Below are 26315 nucleotides of genomic sequence, written 5' to 3'. Positions count from 1 at the left end.
CAGATTGAGTAAATCGGAATGCACCATGCTTGGGAAAGGCACAATGGTGCTGTCTGGGGCATCCGGAAACCATTCAAAGTCAAACAGGTACCTGGACACGTGAACCAAGAGAGGAAATGCTATTCTGTTCTAAGACCTAAGTCAGGAAGGACATCACCTCTTACCATGAGCACCAAAATAATAACAGAGGAAGTAAAAAAAGACCCGAGCTCATGGAGAGTCAAGGAAGAAAACACGTCAACACAAGCAAGCCTCAACCCAAAGGAGGAAGAAAGGGGAACTGGAATACGGATTTTCCGGGGATTAGAAGAAAAGGGGGGGGGGTGAAGGGATGGAGCACAGGCAGCTAGGGCTGGGCGACTCTCTAGGAAGCCGCAAAGGGAGTTATGTCGCCACTGATAGAACGTACAGCAACAGAGGCGACCATGGAACTGGGGATAGGGTCGTGTTAATTTGGTGCCATCAAACGTCACATGTGCCGTTCTGGTAAGGACTGCTGGTCACCAGAGATCTTGCTTCTCTAGGGTGAGGGTGTATATGGCAGTGGTTTCCTTTGGGGGGTGAGAAAAGGGGAAACTCAGATACAAACAAGAGGTGCCCTTCTGGGCCATCAGTCATGTCCCAGCCTCACCTGGATAGATGGCAGCTGGTCAGACAGGGTCACTTCTGCTGCCTCTGCTTATTTCGATAAAAATAAATAAATAAAATTAAGCCAGCCAAAGGCTTCAGGGAGTGAAGGACCCGATGGCCAATTAGACTCTAAGGCTAAGTATGCACTGTATGTATTTCCACATTAATATTCCAAGGCATCACAGAGCAGCCTTCAGGGACTACTTCCTAATCCCCTACAGCAGTAAGATAAATGCAGCAAGCAGCCGAGAAGACAGGAAGACTAACAGTCCTGAAGTCAAAGCATTTTCTTTCCTCTATGAGGCTTGCCAGGTTCGTAAAAAGTATTTTTCAGCTGGAAAATTATGGCTCGGCTTTACCCTCCCTCCCAGCAGACAGAAAATGAGTTGCCCCCCTCAACAAACATTCGTGACTGCATCTGCTTCCCTTCCAGAGAAAGCTGCTGCCTTCCTTCCCTGGCCCCTGCAACTCAAGAACCTCATGCACGCATCAGGAAGAGGCAACAGATGTTACCAGCCTAGGCGAAGATTACCTAAGGAACCCAGCCCTCCATCTGCAGTACCAGCAACTCGGACCTGGCTCACGGGCCCAGTAGAGCGCTCATCACCACGACACGAGAGAAAGGTTAGACAATTCAACCAAGGTCATCCATGGTTTCACCATACCAGAGTGTCACCGGGGTGGGTATATGCCAGGGCATGTGGCAAGGGCTGGCACATTTACAGTACGTCCAATCTCATTCAGCCTGGAAGAGAATGAAAGATCAGAGGGGGAGGAAACACTGGAAGATCGACTCCTTGCTGTCTAGAATGACAGCAGTCACCAAACATTTGCCACAGGCCAGGTGCTTTATACCAAGCATCTCGGTCTTCAGTGGAGTTGTACTTCCAAGTAGACAGCTTTGTCTACATTTCCCAGGAGGAAACAGGTTCGGGAATGGTAAGTGAGTCAGGAGTGTTGGCTCACATCTCAGAGTTCAACCAGGCAGGATTGCCAAGCTAGGGCAGGAGGCTTGCCAAGAGTCTGAAGCCAGCTGGGGCTACCTAGTGAGTCCCAGGCCAGCTTGGGCTACTATGGACGACTGCCGGGAAAGGAAAAAGGGAAAACAGGAAGGAAGATGGATAGCTGATGGAATGGCCTGGGCAGCCAGCTCACGAGTCTCAGGAAGGCTGCCACTAGCAAATCCATTTTCCTCCGGCCCACACTATGTCCACTTTGTCATCGAGTTGGCAATTTTCCGAAAATATCTAATTAGTCACAGGCTTCCTAGACTTCCCCAGCCTTGAAGTGATACAATATGGCAAGCTGCAGGAGCCATAGAAAGAAACTAAGTAGAGGCTTGTGGGAAATCTGGTTGTTTGCAGCGATACACACTACACAACCTAGATCGTCTTGTTGCTGCTGTCTCTGGCAGTTACCATGGAACAGACAAGATTACCATGCTCTCACTACCTCTAAGGTTCAAGGGGCTGTGGGCTGTCCACTCAGATCCCTGAGCAACCACGACCCCGCTCACAGGCTGCCTGCAGTCTGTCACTGTTCAGTCTACTAATGACACTAACAGGTGGATGGCTGAGTGAGCAGGGAGCAGGTAGGCATTTATCATGGTGGGATTGAAATCAAAGGAGGCTGGTTTGGTGAGTGAGTGATTTCAGGTGGGGATAAGGAGAGGGAAACCTGGGAGGAGTCTGTTCAGAACAAAAGAGAAAGCTCTGTTATCTTCCCAGGACAGCACTCTAAGGGAAGGGATGGAGAGAGGCCACTGTGGAAGCCTTGGGAGGTGGCAGATCTAACTGGCTCCCCTTCGATGTGAGCCATCTTTACAAATGTGAAATACGGGCGCTGGGAGTGAAGCTCGGGTGGTAGAATATGCTCACCTAGCATGTGTGAGACTCTGAGCTCAATCTCCAGCACTTTATAAACTGAGCAGGCCTGTGCTGGTAATCCCAGCTCTTGGAAGGTGGAAGCAGGAGTCACGAGTTCAAGGTCATCTCTGACCACATGAAGAGTTGAATAGCCTTACAGGCTACACAAGACACTGAAGAACCCAAGGATGAACAGACGTTGTTTCTTCATTAAAACACTTAGGTCCAAGGAATAATTATAACATGGACAAATAGGATACAGACTTTAGAGCCAGGTTCACAGTCCTTGCTTGGATACATACTAGTCACGTGACCTCAGGCAACTAAGTAATGGTCTCTGCCTTAATTACCTTCTTTGCAAAAAGATACAGTAACCAACTCTAGAAGGTGAGTGGAGAACAAGGATGCTACAAGGCTCTACAGTACCTGATACCTGGGACGCTTTACTACAGTTATTGCCCAGGTCTACGACTGTCCCCTAGGATTTAATTCAGAATGTGTGATCTAACACACAGTATTTAGCTTCTGCTTCCTCTGGACCAGCATCCCAACACTTCGCCCAGGATGACTTCTTGCAGGTCACTCACCCTCCTTCGGCATGACCTCTCATCTCTAGGCCTTTGTTCTTACCGGCCCCTCCTTTTAGAACACACTTTCCCATCTCTCTGCTGTGGAATTCCAGAAACACTTCCTATATCATTTTTATGAGCTGTTTTCCTGGTGTCCTGCCTGCCTTCCTCAGAACCTCTGTGGCTCCAGGGAGACAAATCACGAAGAAAAATAACTTTTGTCTCTCGGTTTCTATGCATTCTTTGTAGGGATGGATCCCAGAAAAAAAACTAAATATATAAAGTACAAACTGCATCCCAAAGAGGGGCCTCAAAGGGAAGCAACCCCAAGTAAGCTTGCATCTTGCTTCCATAGCACCATTCACGGAGAATGACAAACTCATGAGGAAGAGTCATGACAACGGGCGACAGCTTTAGTTTCCCAGAGGGGGACCTTGAAGATAAATCTGTGAAGGTGACCAAAGGTGGTGTAGACAGGATCCTCCGGCTGTCGCTGGGGTGGCTGAACTGAGAAAAGTCCTTAGACTCTTCCCCACTGGGTGAGGAGTTAAACACTGACTTTAGGCGGGGAGTGGGGGCAGGCACAGACAACTTCCCCTGCATCTGCTGCTTCCTGCTCCTCTCCAGGTCAAAGATAACATGTATGCCACAGAGATACATTTTGGAGTGACAGTTAGGGTTTCCTTTACGATCATGCTTCCTTACTCTGCCTTCCACCTTGGGAATTCCCCCCTCTGGCTGGCCTCTGTCTCTCCACAGAACTCTCTCAGGAAACTAGGCTGGGGGTGTAACTCAGCTGGCCAAATGCCTGTCTAACATGCATGAAGCTTTAGGTTCAAGCACCATGAGCACACACAGCGACTGTAGTAGCTCATGCTTATAACCCGAGCTCTCAGAGGTGAAGGCAGAAAAATCAGAAGTTCAAGATCATCCTCGGCCAATACAGAAAACTCCAGGACAATTTGGGTTACAGAAGACCTTGCCCAAAAAGGTGGTGGGGCGGGGTGGGGGAAGAAGGAAAGGAAATGTTCAGTGAGTTCTCAGTCAGTGCTGAGAACTGAGCAGCACAGGCACTCTCCACAGACCACGAAGAATGGCTCTTGCCTGCATGGTGAAATACCCTCCTCATCTTTTCTGTATCTCACTTTACTGCACAGCACGAGAAGCTAAAAAGCAGCTCCTCATGAAAATGTCCACAGAGCTGCATGTGGTGATTAAGCACGGCCACCCTCAGCACACACGCAGCTCCAGCTCCAGCTTGGGACTGCCTTGTCTTTAGAGGTATTGGAGCTTATTTTCTCGCTCCTTTCCTGCTACTCAAGTGCAAAGCAAATCCCCTCCCTCCATTGCATCTTCTTTATTCCCATCCGTCCCTAGGCTGTCGTCTGCCACCACAGCCCTCGTCTTCAATCCCCGGATCTTTTCATTGGCATGCTTACAAACGTGACCGGGAATCACATGTGTTGGCTCGACACAGCTCAGATCCAAAGAGCTGCCAATACAAAAGCATAGCTCTCACCTCAAAGGGGATGAGAGGTAGTTTATTTTAGAGCCAAATATGAGTGTAATAAGCACAACTCTCACCTCAAAGGGGATAAGAAATAGATTATTTTAGAGCCAAATATGAGTGATCATGGCCTGGGAACACAGATTTAGGTTATCCCAAATTTTATGCTCCAACATGGTAACAGTTTACTGAAGTTTTTATAGTAATGGAACAAAGAGCTTATAGGAGCAAGACCAGCAACATAATTTATGCCATTCAGTGAGAGATAAAAATTCAAATCATCTTGTTCAAAGTTATGAAGAATTTATAGGCAGGACTTCTGTGAGGATAAATCTTGTCAGAGTAGCTGGAGACAGAGGTACAGTGTGGTGGTAGGGTGCTTCCCAGCATGCACAGTGCCTAGGTTTGCTCCCCAACACAAGGAGGGAAACACAACCAAGAATCTAGTACATGTCAAAATACGTTAGCTTTGGCCTTATTACTTTTTTAAGCCAAGCCATTAATATCCCATGACAAAATCACTCTTCACTCTGCCAAGGGATTGGCTACATTATCTTATAGGTAGCAAATTCCCTTACTTATTTCTGAGTGCGTTTATAAAAGATCAATGCCCTGCTTCTCACTAAAAAGAATATATTGGGTGAAACAAATTGTATCTCTAATAATAAATCAATAAATGGAAGATGGAGTTCAGAAGAAGGGACCAAGAGCTTTAATTAAGATCTGTAGGTAAAGACTCTCGCTCGCAGCTACCAGGCTAGCTGGCTTGAGAGGGTCCTCGCCTTAGACCGGGAAGGAGGTGGCTGTATTTGAAACCTGGAATTTATATAATCGGAATTAAGTGGGGGAGCTTTCTGGCTCTAGATGCCTCAACTCTGACTTCCAAGCAATTACCTTCTCTAAGCCTACATTTTCTTCATTAACAATCCAAACTCAAGGGGATTTGCTGTTAGAAACAAATCCAGAGTTCTTCTCATGACTTTTACTAGAGAGACGTGTGTGTACGTGTGTGCCTCTCTCTCTCTCTCTCTCTGTGTGTGTGTGTGTGTGTGTGTGTGTGTGTGTGTGTGTGTGTGTGTCACTAAAGCGCTTAGATGGACACTTGTCTATCTTACTGTTCAGTGAATAGCTACATTGTGGGCAGCAGTATGGAACCACACTCCAGCTCAGTGCTGGGGAACAAACAGTAGACAGTGAGTACACACAGGGCCAGCAGGACCTCGCTCCGCAAAAATCACACCTTCACATCACAAGCACTGACCACTCCACGTCATCAAAAGGAACCCACCTGAACCACCAAGCATCCAGTGCTATAAAAACATCTAAATTTGGCACTGCCCTCACTAAACGAAATTCTCACGATTTGCCTTAATAGCATTCATTGCTAAGAATATTTTGCTTTTATTAGCAGTGTCAAGCAGATGGGTATGCTGCTTATCCCTGTTTCGGAGCTGGCACCTTCCCACTGAAGCGTGGTCACACGGACTGAGGGCTGGAGGCAGGACAAAGCACCATCCTGGCTCCTTCATTTCAAAAAGCCTGGACCTTAAATGTGCCAGGCAGCGGGCTAGAGGGATGCCTTGAGGTTTAAGAGCACTGAGCACTCTGCCAGAGAAGTGGGAACTCGATTCCTGGCACCCACGTGGCAGCTAACAAAAATTTAGAACTCCGGTGCCAGGGGATTCATTGTTCCCTTCTGGTCTCCGAGGGTGCATCATGCAGGCAGTGCACAGACAGGCAAATACCCATTATATAGGTACAGATACAGATAGATACAGATACAGACACAGATAGATACAGATACAGACACAGACACAGATAGATACAGATACACATACAGACACAGATAGATACAGATACAGATACAGATACAGATACAGATACAGATACAGATACAGATACAGACACAGATAGATACAGATACAGACACAGACACAGACAGATACAGATACAGATACAGACACAGACACAGATAGATAGAGATACAGAGACAGAGACAGAAACAGATACAGAGACAGAGACAGATAGATAGTCAGGGCTCATCACAGCCAAGGTAAGGGGTGCCAGTGTCTTGGTCTCACTGACACCTCTCTGGCAAAAATCTGCCTAGTAATCACTAACGCTGCTATACTTGACTTCTGAGTAGCAAGGAGCAGAGTGGGTCAAAATGCCCGAAAGCTGTAAGATGACATAAAGAGTAGGTTATTCTATCTGCTAGTGCAAAGGCTCACACACAAGCCAGTCTTGTGCTTGAGATGACTCAAAGGTGTTATATTACCCATGAGGTCAAGTTCAAACTATTTAAACCACCGAACCCTCCCACTAGCCCTAAAATCTAGACTAAACAGCCATCTCGACTTACCTATTATTTTACAAAAATGACATGTTTTCAGGCCATGACTTGAAAGGTCCCAGAGTAGCTGGCTCACAGGGAGTACGAAACTGGGTGCCTTTAAGAGCATGGGGAGAAAAGCAGGGACCATCTCAACGGCCCCAAGTCATTCTCCTCTCTACAGACATAGTAGCAGGCACCCAGACCTTAGTAGGCCCCAGACTTTTGAGCAGCTGACACCATGGTAGAAGTATCATTCATACCCTGGAAGCCAGCACATAGCCAGAAAACCTGCCAAAATGACCTAATCTATCAAAATCCATAGTTCTGGTAAAGTCCCTAAATGTACTAACCTTGTTTTTTGGGCTTCTATAGTTCCACTTCTGACTAACTGTTTTTGGTGGCTGAAGTGTGTCAACCCAGGATGTGCGTGTGTGTGTGTGTGTGTGTGTGTGTGTGTGTGTGTGTGTGTGTTTAGAAGCCCACCCTAGAAAGGCTTGGGACTGTACTCAGGTACCAAGCACCAAGTGTAGTCATCGCCAGGCTAATAAAGGGTTCCTGTTGGCTTGAGCCTGTGTCCAAATGGTCTTCTCTAGGGGACACCTCACAACAAGAAGAATAAAAAGGTTAAAGTAGGGTGTTTTGAGTCAGAGAGGCCTGAGGCTGATTCTGTCACAGATCCCTGTCACTCACTGGAGAGAATGACTGAGCTTCTGGAACACCAGCCTCTGACTTTAGAGTGGGAAATGTGTTTTCCTCAAAAAGAGGTTGTGGCATTTCGCTTCCTCAGCTCACCTACTGAGGAGGTTAGCCCAGAATGTCAACTTAATCAGATCAGGATCAACTAAGAGAGTTGCCTCTGGGCGGTTTGCGAGGTTATTTCCAGAAGGAATAGCTAAAGGGAGAAGACCCTCCCCAGAGTAATCCACAACTTTCTGCCCCAGTCAGGATGTAAAGAGGCCCCAGGGAAATGCGGAGCTAGGAGCTATGCTGCTTATCTCTAGGCATCACCCAGAAGGTGAACAGATACATACTAGCTACTTCGAGGACAACAAACTATCCTTCCCAGGCAGGGCTCAAAGACAGTCATCCAGCACCCTCCTTATAAGCGACACTATCAACCAAACAGGAAGTCAGCGCCACCAAACATCTGACTCAACTGACTTGGGAAGTAATGCCCAACAGTAAGATTCCCTGCAGTGAAGGGGAAATTCAACAGTGTGAGGCAGAACTAGGGCTGTGCCTGTAGGACGTGCTCAGGCTCAGCATATGGGCCGCAACATACAACTTCATGTTCTGCACACACGAGCACACCTGTGCGCTTGAACTACGTCAGTCTGGGGCTTTGAAGTTTAATTTAAAAGGTCCTTTTTGAGACCTGCTTGTGTCCTTGCTGTGGTGAAATCACAGTTGGGTTAAGTCATTTCCGACATGAAGAACCCAGCTCGTCCCACAGACCAGGATCTGGAGAAGACAGAGCATTCTCTGGGTCAGCATTGCCTTAATCTAATAACCTCTCTTTCACCGTTGTTGACTCCCATGTCTATGGGGAAAGTCTACACTCCACAGAACACGAGACCAGGAGCTTGCACCAAGTATTTCATCTCTTCCAGCTCTCCAGACAAGCTCAGTGCCAGACAACCAATTCTCCACTGTCTCTCAGAATGTCCTGCTCCTTCAGTCCACCCTATCTCCACATTCATACTCGCCACCAGCCCTCTGTCGGCAGGCTCCATTTCACCAGGTGCTAGGCACAATGATGAGCTAAGCCACTATGAACTCTGGCCTTTCTGTCTTTAGTCACAGATAAACATCAGGTGTTCACAGGTTAAGAAAGTGTTGTAGACATTCCGAGATGTGGAGGTGTGATAGGGAGAGTCAGGAAGACACTCAGCCAACACTGAGGTCTCCATGGGGTCTTAAATGGTGGAAAAGAAGAGCTTCCAGAAGAACCTGGGGCAAGACAGGGCAGCCAGGGAGCAACATCTGAGGGAGACTCGACACAGCAAGGAACTGACAGGCAGAGGAGCAAGGCAGGGGAGCAGCGTCTACAGAGGGAGAAAAGAGTTCCTCCCTGCGCAGTGTAGAAGCAAAGGGCGAGGTCATGAGACCTGCGCAATGCCGGAAAGAATTCTGACCTTGTGCAGAGCAGAAGGGAAAAGTCACCAAAGGGTTTAAACGAGATTGCCAGGACCTGACCCAGTCTTCTTGAAATGTCTCCCTGGCTATTCTGCCGTGCTCACAGGGGAGGGCAGGGAAAACATCCCTACAGCCCACGCAGTTGGATGACCCAGCTCCAGCTCAAAGATCATCTTTGTGAGGATGACCTCGGCAAGATCGCATCTGAAACATTTTGAGAATCCTTCAAAGGATGTAAAATCAGTTTACCTAAAGTTAAAAATCAAGCTATGTCTACCAAGCCCACAGCTTCTCAGAAACAGAGCTGACGCTGACACTAGCTGATAAACCTTCAGAGTGCAGGGTGTGTGTGTGTGTGTGTGTGTGTGTGTGTGTGTGTGTGTGTGTCTGTGTTATACTCAGACCCTAGAGTATTGGACCTGTGTTCCAATTTCACGACTATAGTTTTGTGACCTTAACCACTCTGTGCCTCCATTTCCTTCTCTGTAAAGGGGAAGTTGAATACAATAACAATGTAACGATATGGTTAGAGTTAAGGAGTGCCAAAACTAAGCACTGAAAATAATGCCTGGCCTTTCTGCATGCGGTATGTGCTAGGAAAGACTTCAGAGCACTGTGCACTTGGTTCTCAACTCACCCAGCAAAGGCCTTAGGGCAAAGAAGGCAGGTGTTCTCTAAGCCCTGTTTCCTCACAGAGAGTTATGGAAAAAAAAATAGTGGGGCTTTTTCTAATAATTGAACATTAACGGTTATGATATGCATATCTTAAATGTGGCAACTACCCTATGCTGATTAGTCAGAAAGTGTCTGCTGGTGTATTTTACTGTTAACGTTATCACTTTGTTGTAGGACGTTACAAATAGCTTTGTCTCTGCAACCTGAAAACCATCCTTCTTTTCTTCCCTTTTATTGCTTAGACAAAGTCTTGCTATGTAGCCCAGATTATCCTAGAGCTCACTGGGCAACCCAGGCTGCCTCACACTTATGGCAATCCTCCTGCCTCAGTCTCCCAAGAGCTGAGATGATGTACACTGTCATCCCCACTTTGCACAATTATCTTCTATTTGGATTCAAATCCTAGCTTCAATTTTGCTAATACAACTTCTTCAACAGAGCTTACGTCTCCAAGCCTCGATGTCTTCATCCACATGGGGTTTATCACCATGCCTACCTTAAGAGTTTCCAGATAAGCACGAAAGCACTCGGTGAGAGCTTCAGGCGGGGTTCCTCTCACACAGACCCCAAGCTCCCTCAGAAGAGAACCAGGCGTTCTGCTGCTCGTTCACCTCTGACCTCTCCACACCTTCCACCTCTCATCCAGTGCATGGAGATTGAGTTCATGGAAAGCACATTTTCTTATCACACACCTTTACTTGTTAAAACTATGTGGTGGAAAACGTCATACATAGACTTTTTAACATTACATGTGCACAAGTGTACACACACACACATACACACACAGAATGACATACAGTGAATCTCAGCTGCCAACTCTTAATAAAGGAACCTCAAATGGTACCCTTTGGATATCATTTTTTTTGAAGGTAACTTTTTAGTTTAGCATGTCAAAAGGAGGCTGTTTCTTTTAATGACATTTTCAATGCCCTTGGTCAAAAAGGAAGGAGTAAAAAGCAAACCTCAAGTCACCAGCATGTTTGTAGAGATCACATGTAGACATTACATGTAGAAATCTTGGCTCAGATCAGGCCAGCAACTGGGCTACTTAGGCTAAGCAGCTTGGCAAGATCAAACTGCCATCAACCCAGCCAAAGAACCACAAGGAAGCCGCACACACCACAGAAGAGGGGAGGTGTTCCTCAGCACAGCTGAAAGAACAAGAAGAAGGAAAAGCAATACGGTGTTGATGCTTCAGGACGCTCTGCCTCGAAGGATGATGCAGGGCTGAGAAAGTCAGCACAGAAAGAGCCAGGTCAGCCTCCTACATGAAATAGTCCATAGTCTGGGGGCACAGGAATGACTCGCATTTCCCAGATAATCCCAAATGAAGCAGCGGATACCCCCTTGGTTTGCAAGATTGTTTCATCTACTTGTTAATAGAGTTCCACAAACTCTTCCACCCTACCTAGGACTGAGACGATGCTCCTTTCAACCTTCAGCTAATGATCCCATAACACCTAGGATGAGAAGGAGCATGGAGGCCAGAGATGCAATGGGGCTCGGCAGAAAACAATGATCCTTGAAGTAGAAGGCCCAGGAGTCAGGAGATAGTGCACAGAAAAGTCTCGAAAGCCATTTTTTGCTCTATATCCTCCTCCCCCCAAAAAAGCCTGAGACACCAGCACAGTGGTTCCTGGGGCTTCTGTTCCTCGTTAAAATCTCAAATGAGGCTGAGAATCGCCAACTCAGGAAGTTCAAAGTTATCACCTTTCCCCAGTCTTCACTCTCCCTATTCCTAATCCCTAGATAATGATATTTTTTAAATAGGAGACTGACCGGGTCATAATTATGACAGCAAAGCATTAACTTTTATCACCAGAGCTAGCACACTGCCCTGCGGAAGCTGCTCAGCAGGAGGAAGGAGAGCACACGGTGAGAAGGGGGCTGACAGCCAGCAGAAAGGAAACCCCGTGGCTTGCTGTCACCAGAGACTGGTTTTCCTGAGAAGGGTGAGTGAGGAATGCCACCAGAAAGGGGTGGATTTCTGTCCCAGCTCCACATACTGGGCACAAGAACACAGGGTTTCCAACATGTATGTGATCAGAGTTCCACAGCCTCAGGGAGCTTGGTAGGGGAAAATCAAACAAGGCAATGTCTAAAACGTTCAGAACAAGTTGGTCTTAAATTGCTATACATATGTAAATATCTCATTAATTTCCTTTGGAGGATTAGCAGATTCTCATCCCTGTTCTGCAGCTCTTATTGGCTTGAGTTGGATGTAGTGAGGCAAGGCCTCCCAAAGTATAGCCCATGGGCAACATCAAACTCCAGGGGCTCAACAGAGAGGGACATCACTACCCAGGGGCTCACCAGAGGACATCAGTACCCTAGGGGCTCACTAAAGAGGACATCAGTATCCAGGGGCTCACTAGAGAGCACATCAGTACCCAGGGGCTCACCAGAGACGGACATCAGTACCCAGGGACTCACCAGAGAGGACATCAGTACCCAGGGGCTCACCAGAGAGGACATCAGTACCCAGGGGCTCACCAGAGAGGACATCAGTACCCAGGGGCTCACCAGAGAGGACATCAGTACCCCAGGGCTCACCAGAGAGGACATCAGTACCCCAGGGCTCACCTGAGAGGACATCAGTACCCAGGGGCTCACCAGAGAGGACATCAGTACCTAGGGGCTCACCAGAGAGGACATCAGTACCCAGGGGCTCACCAGAAAAAGACAGTATAATACCCTTAGGGCTCACCAGAGATACAAGTTTTCAGGCTCTATCACACATGGAGACAGAACAAGAAATTCTGGGGTCCTGAGACCTTCCTTTAGGGGTCCCTTCATGAGTCCTGACAGGAAAGCATGTGGTTTACAGATCTCAGGAACTCTGCTTTGGCAGAGTTCCAGCCCCTGTAGGCAAGTCTGAAGAGTTACTTCCTTGCTAAGCTTTTGTTCCCCCTCCCGTTGGAGCGCTTGGCTCTTGTGCAGTGAAATGTCACCAACAGTTACGGAGCAAGGACTGATCTAATGAGGAGAATCACAAGCCCTGCCTTGGTTCACAGTGCTAGAAGAAGGAAAAACAATTCAGAACAGAGCTGGCACAGTTTATCTGGAATCAAATCCATGGGGTCTTAGGTGTTATGAGTGATCTCACCAACCACTCGGCTCAACTCTGTCACTGATAGGACACCCCCAAAAAATGTAGCAATGTTCTAATAAGACTAGTTCGGGGTTCTAAATGGGAATGGCGCATAATTTTTGTTGTCATGAAATCTTATTCCTCTTTTGATTTTTTAAACTCCTTAGAAATGCAGATGTCATTCCTCCAGGACCTCAAGACTTATTGGCTGTGCCCTAGGAGTCTCTCATGAGTGAAGGTATCAAGCTGTGTGAGTCAAAGTCTCCTCAGCTGTCAGGTGAGAGCAAATGCCACCCACCCTGACAGTCTGCTGCAAGATAAGCATCTGGGAGTTTCTGGAAGGCCTCCTGGCACTGGCATGAGATGAGATTCAGCAAATGGCACAGACTGTCCTTACGACATGGTCACTCATGAAAAACTGTTAGCGCATTCTGTAACCTGCAGAAGAAGCCAGTGCAGCGCAAGAAGATACTGCAAATATAGACATGAAACAGGCATACACCTATGAACAAATGTGCTCTGTGCCCCATAGTACACGCATCTCTGAGTGGAGCTGAATGTATATGCACACAAACACACAAAGGAACTTCCAAAGAAGACACAGCTTATTTTGCATATCCAATTCTGCATAACCAAATCGTTCCCATATGTGCCCCAGCCTCCTGCAGCAAAGAAACAAAGTCTCTAACGTCTGCCTCTGACCTCAAAGCCCTCAGGAGCTCACACCACACTGAGACTAAACAGCTAGCTCGCATAACCCACAGAGCACCAGCCTCTGGGGGGAATTCACATCTGCACAACATCTGGAAGGGATTAGGATCAGGACATGGAGAAACCCCTATGCGATTTCAAGGGTCACTCCAAGGTTCACAAGCGTCTCTGGGTCAGGCACTCAGGATTTGCTTCTAGTCCGCCTGCCTTTCCTTTCTAAGAATGTCACCGTCCCATGTACCATGGCCTCTGGTTCCAATCTGAGGGGCATCTTTTCACAGTCCCTTACACTAGACTCATTGTCTAAGCTCTGCAGCCCCTCCCAGCACGGACTGTGTTAGCCGAAGGACCAGTCAGTAACCACGCAAGGCTTTTGGGTATTGAACCCTGGCAGGTACCACTAAGAAACTGTATTGTTGATTCCATTTCATTTTAATCAATTTATAACCAAAAATGAAGTGTTGCACTTAGCTATTGGAAAATAAATGAATCTGCTTCTTTAAACCATTAAATATAGATTGAAAACTATCTCTGAAAAATTTAGCACCTGAATTGAGGCATACTGTAATTGAAATATATACACTGAATTTGGAATATGCAAAAGGGAACATAAGTATTTCACTTATAGTTATATGCTGATCATATATTGAAACAGAGGAATTTCTGATAGTTCTGGTTAAGTAAAATATATTACATAAATTTCTACATGTTTCATCTTTTACTTTTAATATGACTCTTAGGAAATGCATAGGTGGTACCAGGCATAGTGTGTACTCTCTGCACTCAGAGGCTGAGGTAGAAGGATCACTGCCTTAAGGCTACACAGTGAAAGAGGATAAGAATAGACAGAGAGAGAGGAAGGGAGACATGGGGAGGGGAAGAGAAAGAAGACAAAGGTGAGGGGCAGAGATGGAGGGAGGAAGGGAGAAAGAACAGGAAGTAAGGAAAGGTACCAGAGAGCTGCCCAAAGGCATGGCGCTGTTCTTCACAGCAGAGCACGACTCAGAGACAGGAGAGCTGTGACTGCACCCCATGCTCGTCCCTGTCACCCTGTCACCACGTGCTACAGAGGCACCTGAGTCCCTACTTGACACAAATTCAAATCCAACTCGTCCCCCAAAGAGGAGCAGCCTCCAAAGTGGTCATTTGCATGTTCCACTTCTTAAATCCACAGTGACTGCAGGACCAGATCTTAGTCCCGGATCCTCATCCCCAGTTCACAGCCCATTTCCAACTCCCCTGCCAGCCTGACCTTCTCACAGCAAGATTTGCACACAGATTTCAAAACAGACCAAAGACAATCTTCACTAAGAAATAAAACAGCCTTTAAAATTAAAGTAAGTCTTTCCCAGAAAAGATTTAAAACTCAAGCGTTTTCCAAGCTGAGCAAATACTACAATCTAAGTAGGTGAAAGGGTGTTATAAAGCAGTTTCCTCCGAGATTGAAACATTCTAACCTGCAGGGAAGCTCCATGAGACAGAAAGTAACCAACACATAGTATCTTCAAGAAGTCCCCGAAACTGACCAGAATCACTAGGCCCCTCCTTCCCAAGAGCAAACAATAATGACCCAGGGACTGTGCAGCCCAGCCAAGCAACCTGACTGGAAGATGTTTGATCAACCCAGGCACCTACAAAGGACGCTCTCCGTCCTGCTAAGCCATCTGCAGGCTGTGCAGTGTGCTCCTGGCGCCCAGCTCTGCGAGCTGCCCCCTGTGCTGGGGTGGGCTTCGGTGACGCAGCTGTCTTTGAGTCATTTTTGCTCCTGTAAGGAAACCGTCACCCATATTCCTACAAGTAACCCCAATAAAATTTACTGGTTGACCAAGCTAGATTTCAGGGGCATCCACACGCTGGTCTGTCGTGGATCCTTATCTGGGGTGAGTAGATATTTGTGTTGAATTCCTCCTCCCCTCCCCCCGGGAAACGTCCTGAAACCATAGGCGAGTGAGTGCAGAGTTGTATTTCCTGTGGCCATGCACGGCTTTTACACCGCTCTGTAAGCACTCCAGGAAGAACATTCCTCGTTTTCTGCTCCCTCTCCAGCAACTTTTTTTGGGGGTTCACTCCCTCCCATCTTTCTCAGGGACCAGAGGCTATAGACCTACCCTCCACATCATGCAGGAAATGACATGGCCACTGGGGGAGACTTTGAGGAATATCACCTACCCAGAGGCTGCTGTTTATTAAAATCTCTTGCGATCCTGGGCCAAGGTTTCCCACTCAGCCACCTTCAATCTGCTGGAAATCACAACCAGAGACAGCTCTCTGTTTAACGGAGGGTCAGGCAGCGACAGTGAAAGCATCCCAGCCCTCCTGATGGAGCCCCTTCCTACCAATCCTTTCGAGAGCTGCTACATAGTAGCCGAAAGACCCAACTTGAGGCTCAACCCTCCCCCTTCCTGGCTTACTGAGGCACTAATTGGGAGTAATGTGCAGGAAAGGTGTACATCTGAACAGCTGGAGATCAACAGCTGGATTATCCACAGCCTGAATTTAGGGCCTCTTGGGATTCGGGTAACATTTCTAAGTCTACTCTTTCCACTTAGATAACGGCCCCTCTGCACTTTACCTAAAGCAGGAAACACAAAAGAATTATCTAGTGTCCACCCTCAGGTACAGTCTGTCTTAAATGCTCACCAACAGCTACAGATTTTTCCATCAGGGGAGATTTAGAAACTGGCTACCCTCAGATCTAAGCCCCTCCCACCAACAGCATATGCCCAGGAAACACGATGTCAGCATTTAGTAACAGTGGGCGAAGAGCTCCGCCCCCACATTCACTGTTCCACACGGTGAGTCCACGACAATCGGCCTTTGGTTTTCCTGTGCCACATCAGACAGACTGAAGTGGTAGAACCTGAGAATTCTACAGTTTTGTGAGTCTTAAAAAAATAAATATAATAAACTTGTAAATTAAAAAACAATGCTAGGGCTTTTCCCCAGAGCCCCAGAGGGGCCCTAAGTTACTCTAATTCTATACCACCCCTCTCTCTCACTCACACTCCATCCCTCAGTCCCATCCCCCACCCTCTCACCCACTTCCTGCCTCTCACAAGCTCCTACCCCTCCATCCACCCTCAATTGCTAGCACATGCTGTTGAACTCTTGCTTGAGGGGGCAAGTCGAGAGGCTTCTCCCTCTTAGACACAGAATCACAACCTCCTCCATCTCCTCAGTCTCTGACCCTCCCCCCTCCAGTGCCAAAGTCACAAAGGAAACTGTGAGGAAGATAGGAACATGAACATGTGCAAAGTCACCCACACCAAGCCGACCTGGGGGAGAAGATGGTGGCCAGAGGGAATTCTGACAGCCACACAGGCTGGGGTCTACTTCACTCTGCCACTTTTGCCACTGAGGACAAGTTATTTACCCTTCCTGGGCTGTGGTACCTCTGTTTGTTACAATGTCCTTAGCTCAAGCCCCAGTCAAACGACTCAACTGTCCGATAACTGCCAGTAGCTATTGTTATCACCAATCCAAAGGGTACTGTCTACACCTGCCACTCACTCCCAGAGCACGCTCACACCCAGAGCAGGCTCACACCCAGAGCACACTCACACCCAGAGTACACACAACCCCAGAGCATGCTCACACCCAGAGTACACACAACCCCAGAGCATGCTCACACCCAGCCAGAGTACACACAACCCCCAGAGCACGTTCACATCCAGAGTACACACAACCCCCAGAGCATGCTCACACCCAGAGCAAGTTCACACCTAGAGCACACTCACACCCAGAGTACACACAACCCCCACAGCATGCTCACACCCAGAGCAAGCTCACACCTAGAGCACGCATGCTCACACCAGGAACATGCTTTTCCACAGAATACCATCACACACAGAACATGCTCACACCCAGAGCACACTCACACCCAGAACACACTCACGCCCAGAGCACGCCCATCCCCCACTGCTTATGAACACACAGCAAACACATCTCCCCAGTCAGGCAGTCGGGAAGGGAGAGTAAGGGCAGAGCTCAGCATTTCCCTGAGCTGACACTGAAGCAGCCTGGCTAAGGATTCGGTCTGGGGTAGGGAAAGGGGGATCCATGAGAACTAAGTTTGTAATTCTGCAGCACAAGTATGCAATTTCTTATCAACTGGATAAATTTATATGGACAAATCACTTAAAAGAAAACAAAAGTAGCTGCTTAGAAAGAAAGTGGTTAATATGAATGTACAATTTAGCTTCACTAATAAATTAAATTACAAATTAAAGTGGCCAGTTTTCCTATCCAAATTCAAAGGCTCTTAAACACGCCACAAGACCCTCTCTGGGCTCTCTCTTCAGAGGCAGGGAATTCAGCAGAGAGCCCTTACAGACCTCACTCCGTGGGAAAGCAGCGGCTGTTTGAATTGAGGGCTCACTGTCTAGCATGCTAAGGCCGGCAGGAAATGAACCCACTGAGATGGAGGTTGTCATTTCCTGCAGAATAACCAGGACATAGATATTCTCACTTCCCCTACAATGGCCCTTTGAGAGATGCAGGGTCACCCTGGGACAGTACTGTACATTAAAAATTTAAAAAGTGAAAAACAAAAACCAAAAGCCTTTTCTGTGGTTCAGTCTGTAAGAGGTAGCGGCCTATCTAAAGCCCATGTGTTCTGTGTCTTTGCAATGTGGGATGGACATGCACTCCACAGTGTGCGTCTTAGGATCCCTGTTCTGTGAGAAGGGGTCCTATTCAGATGGGTCCTCGGCATGCACAGTGCCCCCATAGGATGGATAGTCCAGCGTCCCCCAAAGGTCAGCACCAGCTGCCATGGATCAGCTTTTCCTCGTAGAGATTCCTGTTCCTGTTGTAGGAACAACTTTAAGAGCATAGCCTGCACCTCTCCTTTGGTTTCCTCAGAGATAGAAAGGATGACACATTCTTCTTGGATAACATTCTTAAGTCTTTGCCCACAGAAGAAATGTTTCTAGAACACCAGCTCCAGGTCAATAAATCCTATTCAGCTCCAACAGTCGGTGGGAAGCCAGCCTCGGCTGTGCCCTGTGGGGCGTGTTACTGTCTCCCTTCAAGCTTCCTCTGGCCTTTGGGAACCCGGGCTGTTTCATTCTTTCAAATATTCTTCTGAGAAGCACTCATTTGTAAAGTGTTCCTTCCTTGTACCAGGAGTAAAACATGCCCATCACGAGGGTCAAGACTAAGATAAAGATGCCCAAACACAATTTATTTTTCATTGCTTTTCCTTGCCATTTCCTGGTGCCCATAACGTACAGCCCAAGCCCCCTTCTTGTTGCTGTACCATGTCTTCATAATATATCACTCTTCATTAAAATGGGACATTAACCCCCAGACCCATCCCCTTGTCTTAGTTGTCTTTCTATTACTGGGATCAAGCACCACGACCAAAAGCCACTTGAGGAGGAAAGCATTTATTTCATTTTAGTTTCTAGTTCATCACTGAGAGACATCGGAGCAAGAACTCAAGGCTTCCTGGAGGCAGGAACTGGAGAAGGGTCACTGGGAAACACTGCCTACCGGCTTGCTCACCCATGGTTCACTCAACCTGCTTTCTGGTGCCACCTCAGATTGTCTGCCCGGGTAGCACGACCCACCGTGGGTTGAACCCTCCCACTTTAATCACCGATAAAGAAAATGACTCACAAAATTGCCTACAGGTCAATCTGATGGAGGCTTTTCCTCAACCTCGATTCCTCTTCCCAGATGACCCCGGCTTGTGTCAAGTTAACAACAACAACAACAACAAAAACCTAACCAATGCACCCCTTCTTTGAGGATGTATTTCATACTCACCTGGGGACACCATAAATCTTATAAGCACACACATGCATACATACACAGGGAAAGACGTACATATATGCACACAGAAGAATGCCAACATCTAATAAAATACATATGTCGTTGCCCTATTAACCTGCCCTGCTGGAACATCAGGCCCAGGCTCAGTTTCCAACACCCATCTAGGTGAAGGATGTCACAGAAAATATCTCATTAGAAACAAGAATTTTCTGTTCATTGCAACATGATGAAAAATTAATTATTACCCATTTTTTCTATGCTTTTGGAGAAAGGAGTCCAAACACAAATGCAAAAGGCCATTCTTGAGCAGAATGTAGCCCTCCTGTTTGGAACCTGTACTCCCCACTCCACCATGGGTAATTTTTCAAAGACAGCACAAGTGAAAGCAGCCATAGAGACCATTGAGCACCAAGTCGGGCCAGCCTCACCCAGAAGAGTCATGAATGTGGCCCAATACATTTACAGCCACATGTCACACTGCAGAGGCAAAACATTACCAAAAGAGAAAGGGAGGGAGGGAGAGAGGGAGGGAGGGAGGGAGGGAGGGAGGGAGGGAGGGAGGGAGGGAGAGAAGGAAGGAAGGAAGGAAGGAAGGAAGGAAGGAAGGAAGGAAGGAAGGAAGGAAGGAAGGAAAAGGCATTCTGTTCTCAAAGGAGGCAAAGACTGGATGGTGCAGCTTACAGCATCATCCCCTGGGAACGGTTGTAAAGCGTGAGGACAGTTTCAGATCAGGGTCGGGATGCAGGTTCACTCTGCCCTTACCTCCGAGTTTAAGAAACTCATGACCCTCGGCTTCTTTTCCTAGAAGCGGAGCTGCAAACCAGAACACTGACCCTTCAGGACCTATGCAAGAATAAAGCCAAAGCCTACAAGAAAGACTGGGGGTTCTGAACACCCCAACTAATATGCCAGGACTGGACATCAGGAAAGAGTGACACTACACGCCTGCACCACAAAGTCCTTCTCATCACTACCCTGCCATTTCCTCGGAAACATGACAAAGTGTGTGATCACTCTGATCTTAGGTGGAGGAAATCAGTATTCGGGGAAGTGTAAGCGACTTGTCCAAGGCTACGCGGGTCAAGAGGCAGAGCCAGAACCAGATGAATGTCTTTGCTCTTTGCTCCTCTTCACTCTGGCTAGGTTATGAAGGCAAACAAGGAGAGGCTTCAGGTCCAACCTCCGTGTAAGTGATGAGTACAAAATTAGATCAGATCTGTGTGTGACCTTAGATGAGCACTAAAGATGCTTTGAGGGGTCATAAGACATGTGCTTAACATGTGTGAGGCTCGGGGTTCAATCACACGCCAATCACACATACAGACAAAAGAAGAGAGAGGATACAAGGCAGGAGAGAACGCCATAGGGGGAAAGGGTGACCAACAGTGTGTGTCGTGATCCTCCATCTCCTTTCAGCAAATGACACAAACAGAGGAGACACTGTGACATAGTTCCAGTCCATGTGTTGAGCTCACAAGCTTCGAGTTTCATACTTGAAGTGGTATCAATGGATTACTTTCCCCTGACTTTGCCACCTTTGGTCATGTCCTGGAAAATGCTCCAAAACAAACACAGCAAACTCTGGAAAGTCATGGGAAGAGTCTGATTTCCGTGATGGGAAGGTATGCTGGGAGATGACTGGGGTAACTACAACAGCAGTCCAAGATGTCACATCAAGTTCTGTTGGGGAACAATTAAACACACATGTGCACGCACACGCGCACATACATGGGTATGTGCGCGTGCACACGCACACAACTGTTCTCTGATGTTCTCCTTGGTCACACAGCACTTTCACCGGGCAGGAAGTCAAGCACTTTTGTGTTCTCCTCTCAGGGATGGGGAACTTTCTCGCTGCTCACATTTTGATCCAGGAATCAGGCTGGGCAGCTGAGAACAGCAGGACAGAAAACTCAGAATGAGGTGGGGGAGGGGGGACTTTCCCAGTGGTTTAGAAACAGTCTTGCCACGGAAGGTCCTCGCCAAATAGGTCTACCCAAAGTCCTCAACCCCGTGGCTGAGGCAGGTACTCAAAACACTTAATGAACCAAAACTTGGTGAAAGAATACAGCAAAACGGCGGTAAACTATGAGTATGTGTTCACACGTGAGCCTAAGTATGAGTTCATAGGTGATCCTAACGAGGTTCAAACTGCCACATATTTCCATCCGATGAACTTTTCCAACTGTAGTCACTGCCACCTGGAGTTAACTCCCCAGAAAACTCATCCCTTCCTACAGGGCTACCTGTGGACCCATAAGTTTTTGTGTTCCCAGCATCAAAAGCTGAGAGCTCTCCACACACTCTCCTCTACCCAAACGCTGTGCCCCTCACCCATGCTGGGCCACTCCTTCTCAACCCGTGGCCCCCCACAGGCCGCGGGCTGCCCTGACCGCAAGGCTTGGAGCACCCTGCTCCTCCTGCCATCCCCATCATTCGGCACGCCGCCGCGCGCGCTCCCTGCCCAGTTTCTTCCAGGCAGGCGCCAGCCAGCGGCAGTGTAGGCAAGGAGGCTGTGCCTGATGCACGTTGCATAGTCTCCCACCCCGATGCCTTGGCCAAAGGAACAAAAAGGAAGCCGACGCCAGGAAGAGACGAGCGGGCTAAGGATGCGGCGGGACCGCGGCGGGCTCCACGCCTCTGCGCACCAGGCGGGCGGAGCTCGCAGGCGGCCCGCAGCCGAGCGGTTACCTTGAGGATGCAGGCCATGGCGCTACGGATCGACCCTGTGGCTTGCTGCACCCCGGCCCCGCAGCGGGACCACTCCAGTCCACATTCCCGCAGAGCGAGCCGGGCCCGCGGGAGCTGCGCGCCCAGGCCCCACCCCCGAGCCCCGCCACTGGCTGGCGCCGCACGAGGCCCCGCCCTGAGTCACGTGCCCGCCGTGCGGCCCGCAACTGCCTGCTACTCTGCTGCTGCTGTGCTACTACTTGGCTTTTTTTCTTTTTTTTTTAAAAAAAAAAAAACTCCTTCTGCAGATCAAGCTCTGCAAAGCCCCGCCTGAAGCAGACCCGGGACAGAAGTCTGGCCCTTCCAGCTGCTCTCGCCCATCAGAGAATCCGCAGATGTGCCACTTTCCAAAAAGTTAACTGTTTGGCACCGTCGCGCTACAGGCGTGGGGCCCATCAAAGGATTCTTAGAAAGCAGCTGGAAGTGCCCCGGGCTAGCCCTTGGCACTGCAGAATTTCGTGGAGGACTTCTCTTTCCATGACTGATTGATTGGCTGCCCGTCAGAAAACACGAAAAGCTAGAGAAACTGAAAGACTGGACACTCCAGGTCTACACTGAAGAAGTCATACTCCTCACACGACGTGGCATGTACACATGTGTAGCATACACGCACATAAACATATGCAGTTGTGAATGTGGTATCCTGTTGCAAGGGAGTTAGTAAAACGTCTATATACATAACGATACAGTGCACACTGATCACACACTTACATACAGTGTGTGAGAGAATCACGGGTCTTTGCCACTCACTGCCATGGTCTTAGAATTTAGAAGAACTCGGTTGGAATTTCAACAACCAAGTTATGTATTAGCTTTCCTCTTAAGTTTCGAAATCTAAGAAGGTCTTTTCAACCACTCAACCTGAACCGTCACATGTTAAAAACAAAGGGCACTGTGGTAGATTTACCCAAGAGGTCCCTAGTCCTCTCTAGGTCCTAAGTTTGTATACAACAGGCACAAGGAAAGGCTGCCTCCCCAAACCAGCCCAGCTAAGGGAGCGCTCATTTCTACAGGGAGAGGACATGCCCAGAGGGCACAGATTTCTGCCTCCCAGTAGTGAAAGAGAGCTTTAAATTACCTCCCAAAACATCTGCCCTGAAGAAACCTCTCTTGGCAGATGACCTTAGTTAGCTGGTTCCCAGAAAGTCAGGAAAAGCACATGGGTTGCTGGTGACTGAGGGTCATGAGTTGGCTCGAACACCATCAGACAGGAACCAAGTGTTCACGGGAGTTGGTGTGCTTTCAAAGAGGACATTCAACACTCAGAGACGGGGGTGGTGATGCACAGCAAAGATGCTGGAAAAGCCAGAGGCCTATTCAAACCACCTGCTTCCAGGCAGCTGTCTGTCAACAGGGAGACTGGACTCTGTCCTGCTGCCCCTTCCCCCCATCCCTCCTTCAGCTTAGAAGACACATGTATTTTATATGGCAGTTTGATGAAGATCTTTAACAAATGGTCTTAGCGGGTGTGCTGGTTAGTTTCGTGTGAATTTCATGTCAATTTGTCTTAAGCTGGAGTCCTGGAGAGAAGGAAGCCTCAACTGAGAAAATGGCTCTGTAAGATCGGGGTACAGGCTAGCCTGTAGGGCATTTTCTTAATTAATTTTCTATAGGAAAACAAGATGAGCGAGTCAAAAAGCAGCACTCCTCCATGGCCTCGCATCAACTCCTGCCCCCGGTTCCTGCCCTTTCCCCAGTTGCTTTTGGTCATGGCGTTTCATCACAGCTATAGCCAGGCCAGGAAGACTCGTTTGCTCTGGAACAGGACACTCGTCACCAGGTAGATGAGGAGGTCAGAGGACAGCTTGTGTGAATCGTGCTACTTCTACCAAGTGAGCCCCAAAGATTGAACTTAGGTTGTCACGCTTAGGGTCAAGTGCCTTTGCCCCCGAAACCGTTTGCCAGATCCCACACTCATTTGTTCATTCATTCATTCATGTCAGGTTTTTTAAAAAATCTGATTAGCTAAAGGGAAAATCCTTAAGTTACTACAGGAACTTTCAGCTTTAAGAGATTGGTTTTGTGGTGTCTGATATCATGCCAAAATCATAAGTTAGAGTAAAGAGGGAAAGATGAGAGCTACATGGCAACACAACACAGCTGCTAACCAAGAGGAAAGATGAACACACATACAAATCATCACATAGATTGCGCAGGCTATATTCGGCAACATATTTAATTGTTTTATATTATATTTATATTACATGGGCATATACATGTAATTACATGGGTATATACATATAGGCATATAATACAATTAATTTTTAGAAAGAAGCCGTGAGTTTGAAGGACATCAGGGAAAGGAGTATAGGAGGGTCTGGAGTGAGGAATGAGAGGAGATACATTCTGTAATTATAATCTCAAAAATAAAAAATACCTCCTCCAAAAAAAAAAAGCAAAGGTGGTCTGAGCACCCTGCTCCCCGGAAAATCTGCAGGACATCTGGGAAGGGTCAGCAGACTGGTGACCCTTGCTTGGAGACCTCGTTCAAACCTACTCCCTTCTGTCTTTATATGACAGTATACGGAGCTTTAGCAGAGTTAAGTGAACTAACGGACGTGAGCTCATTCACTTCAATTCCTGGAACAATGACCGCTTTTAAATGATAACAAGTTATTTAAAGGAGAAGACTTTCACTGAAGTTATAAAGACCGCAGTTGAAGCAGAGAACGGCTTTTGTCATCCTTCCTGTCTCAGAAAGACACTGCTCGTGGAGCAGTGAGCACGCGTAACGTCTCAGGATTCTGCTCATGGAGCAGTGAGCACTCGTGACGTCTCCGAAGGACGCTGCTCGTGGAGCAGTGAGCACGTATGATTGGCCAAGACACGGTGACTCAGCTAGGATTTCCTACTGCTATGCAGAGACGCCATGACCACTGCATCTTTTTTAATTTTATTTTATTTAATTAACCTTTTTTCATAAATTTTACACACTGACCACATCTTCCCCTCCCTTCTCTCCTCCCACTTACTATAATCTAAAAGCAAGAAATGGTAGGATAAACCTAAACCAGAATTTTATAAAATAGGATTAGCAACTGCTGATTTGGGAGGAGCTACCCTAGAAAATCTTTTGGTCAGAAAAAAATAAAAAGTTCTGAATCTACCAGGGATTGGAGGTAGCGCCAGATTTGTAGGAGGTGGGTAGGTAGGAGAATGTAGCCAGGATATTTTTGTTTTAAACTGGGCCAAACGTCAAGAATAGCTTGGGCTAGTCTATAGGTATACTCTGATTTTCCAATTATTTAAGTTATGTAACTTAAATCCAAGACCACCTGTCTCTAAAGTTAATAATAAACCAAAACCCCATTCAGTCAGATGTCCCACCTGGTGTGATCCTGTGACATCCATGGGTTGAACTCAGAAGTCAGCCACATTACCCACTACAGCCAGTAGGCCAGTGTGAAGACTTTGGCTTTCTTTGGGTTTAGAATATCATCTTGGGTTTGCTCATAAGAAAACCTTGGATTCATGTCTTCACCTCCTAAGACACTGGGAAGTTAATCTTCAGTGTCAGCTTGGCTGGATTTGGAATCGTGGTGACCATACCCTTCTGGGTGTGTCTAGAGGGAAGCTGGGAGGGAAGAGCCACCATGAATTTAGACAGCATGATACTGTAGGATACGGCTCTGGAAGAAAGGAAACGAAAAGGCAAGCTTGGATATTTAACAAGCATCTCTGCTTCTTGATGATGGACACAACATGACCAGCTGCTTCGTGCTATTGCTGCCTTGGTTTCCCCCACCACCCTCACGCTGTGAGCCAAACTGAACCCTTTCTTCCCTAAGTTGCACCCCCACACACGAAGATATTTTGTCACAGTAACTGAGCAACTACAACAGATCCACAAGAGAGCGAGACCCACATGAGGGGGCAAGGCCTTGGCTGAGCATGTAGGCAAATAGATTCTAACACCTGAGTGTGCACATGAGATACCTCACCTTGCGCTTCAACCCCGACCGTGGGAAATGCACAAACAATAGCACTTCATGTCCCTCCTAAGGGAGCCCCCACCACAAGCTTTAGTTGGCTGTGATCAGCACCATGACCAAAACCAATAGAGGGAAGAGTTTGTTTGGCTTCCATGTCCCCATCACAGCTTGTCCTTGAGAGAAGTCAGCTGAGGAACTCCAGGCGGAGGACCTGGATATGAGGGACGGAGGGATGCTGCTCCATGCCTTGCTCCTCATGGCTTGCTTAGCTTGCCTTCTTATGCAACCCAGGACCACAGGCCCAGAGGTGGCACCACCCACACAGGGCTAGGTCCTCCCATATCCATCATTGATCA

At 47.7% G+C, this 26315-nt stretch overlaps 1 protein-coding gene across 1 annotated transcript in view; it reads right to left on the bottom strand.

Moving 5' to 3' along the window:
• Window positions 1-22100, bottom strand: part of St6galnac3 (ST6 N-acetylgalactosaminide alpha-2,6-sialyltransferase 3) — a 462445-nt gene extending 440345 nt beyond the window's left edge. The window contains exon 1 of the mRNA XM_075981042.1: window positions 21989-22100. Coding sequence (XP_075837157.1) covers window positions 21989-22006 — 18 coding nt within the window. The 5' untranslated portion in view covers window positions 22007-22100. The remainder of the gene's footprint in view (window positions 1-21988) is intronic.
• Between the last annotated feature and the right edge of the window lie 4215 nt (window positions 22101-26315).

Source organism: Microtus pennsylvanicus, chromosome 7 (assembly GCF_037038515.1).
Source record: "Microtus pennsylvanicus isolate mMicPen1 chromosome 7, mMicPen1.hap1, whole genome shotgun sequence".
In the NCBI taxonomy this organism is placed as follows: Eukaryota; Metazoa; Chordata; class Mammalia; order Rodentia; family Cricetidae; genus Microtus; species Microtus pennsylvanicus.
Note: the sequence above shows the minus strand (reverse complement) of the source record. Positions and strands in the feature narration are given on the sequence as shown.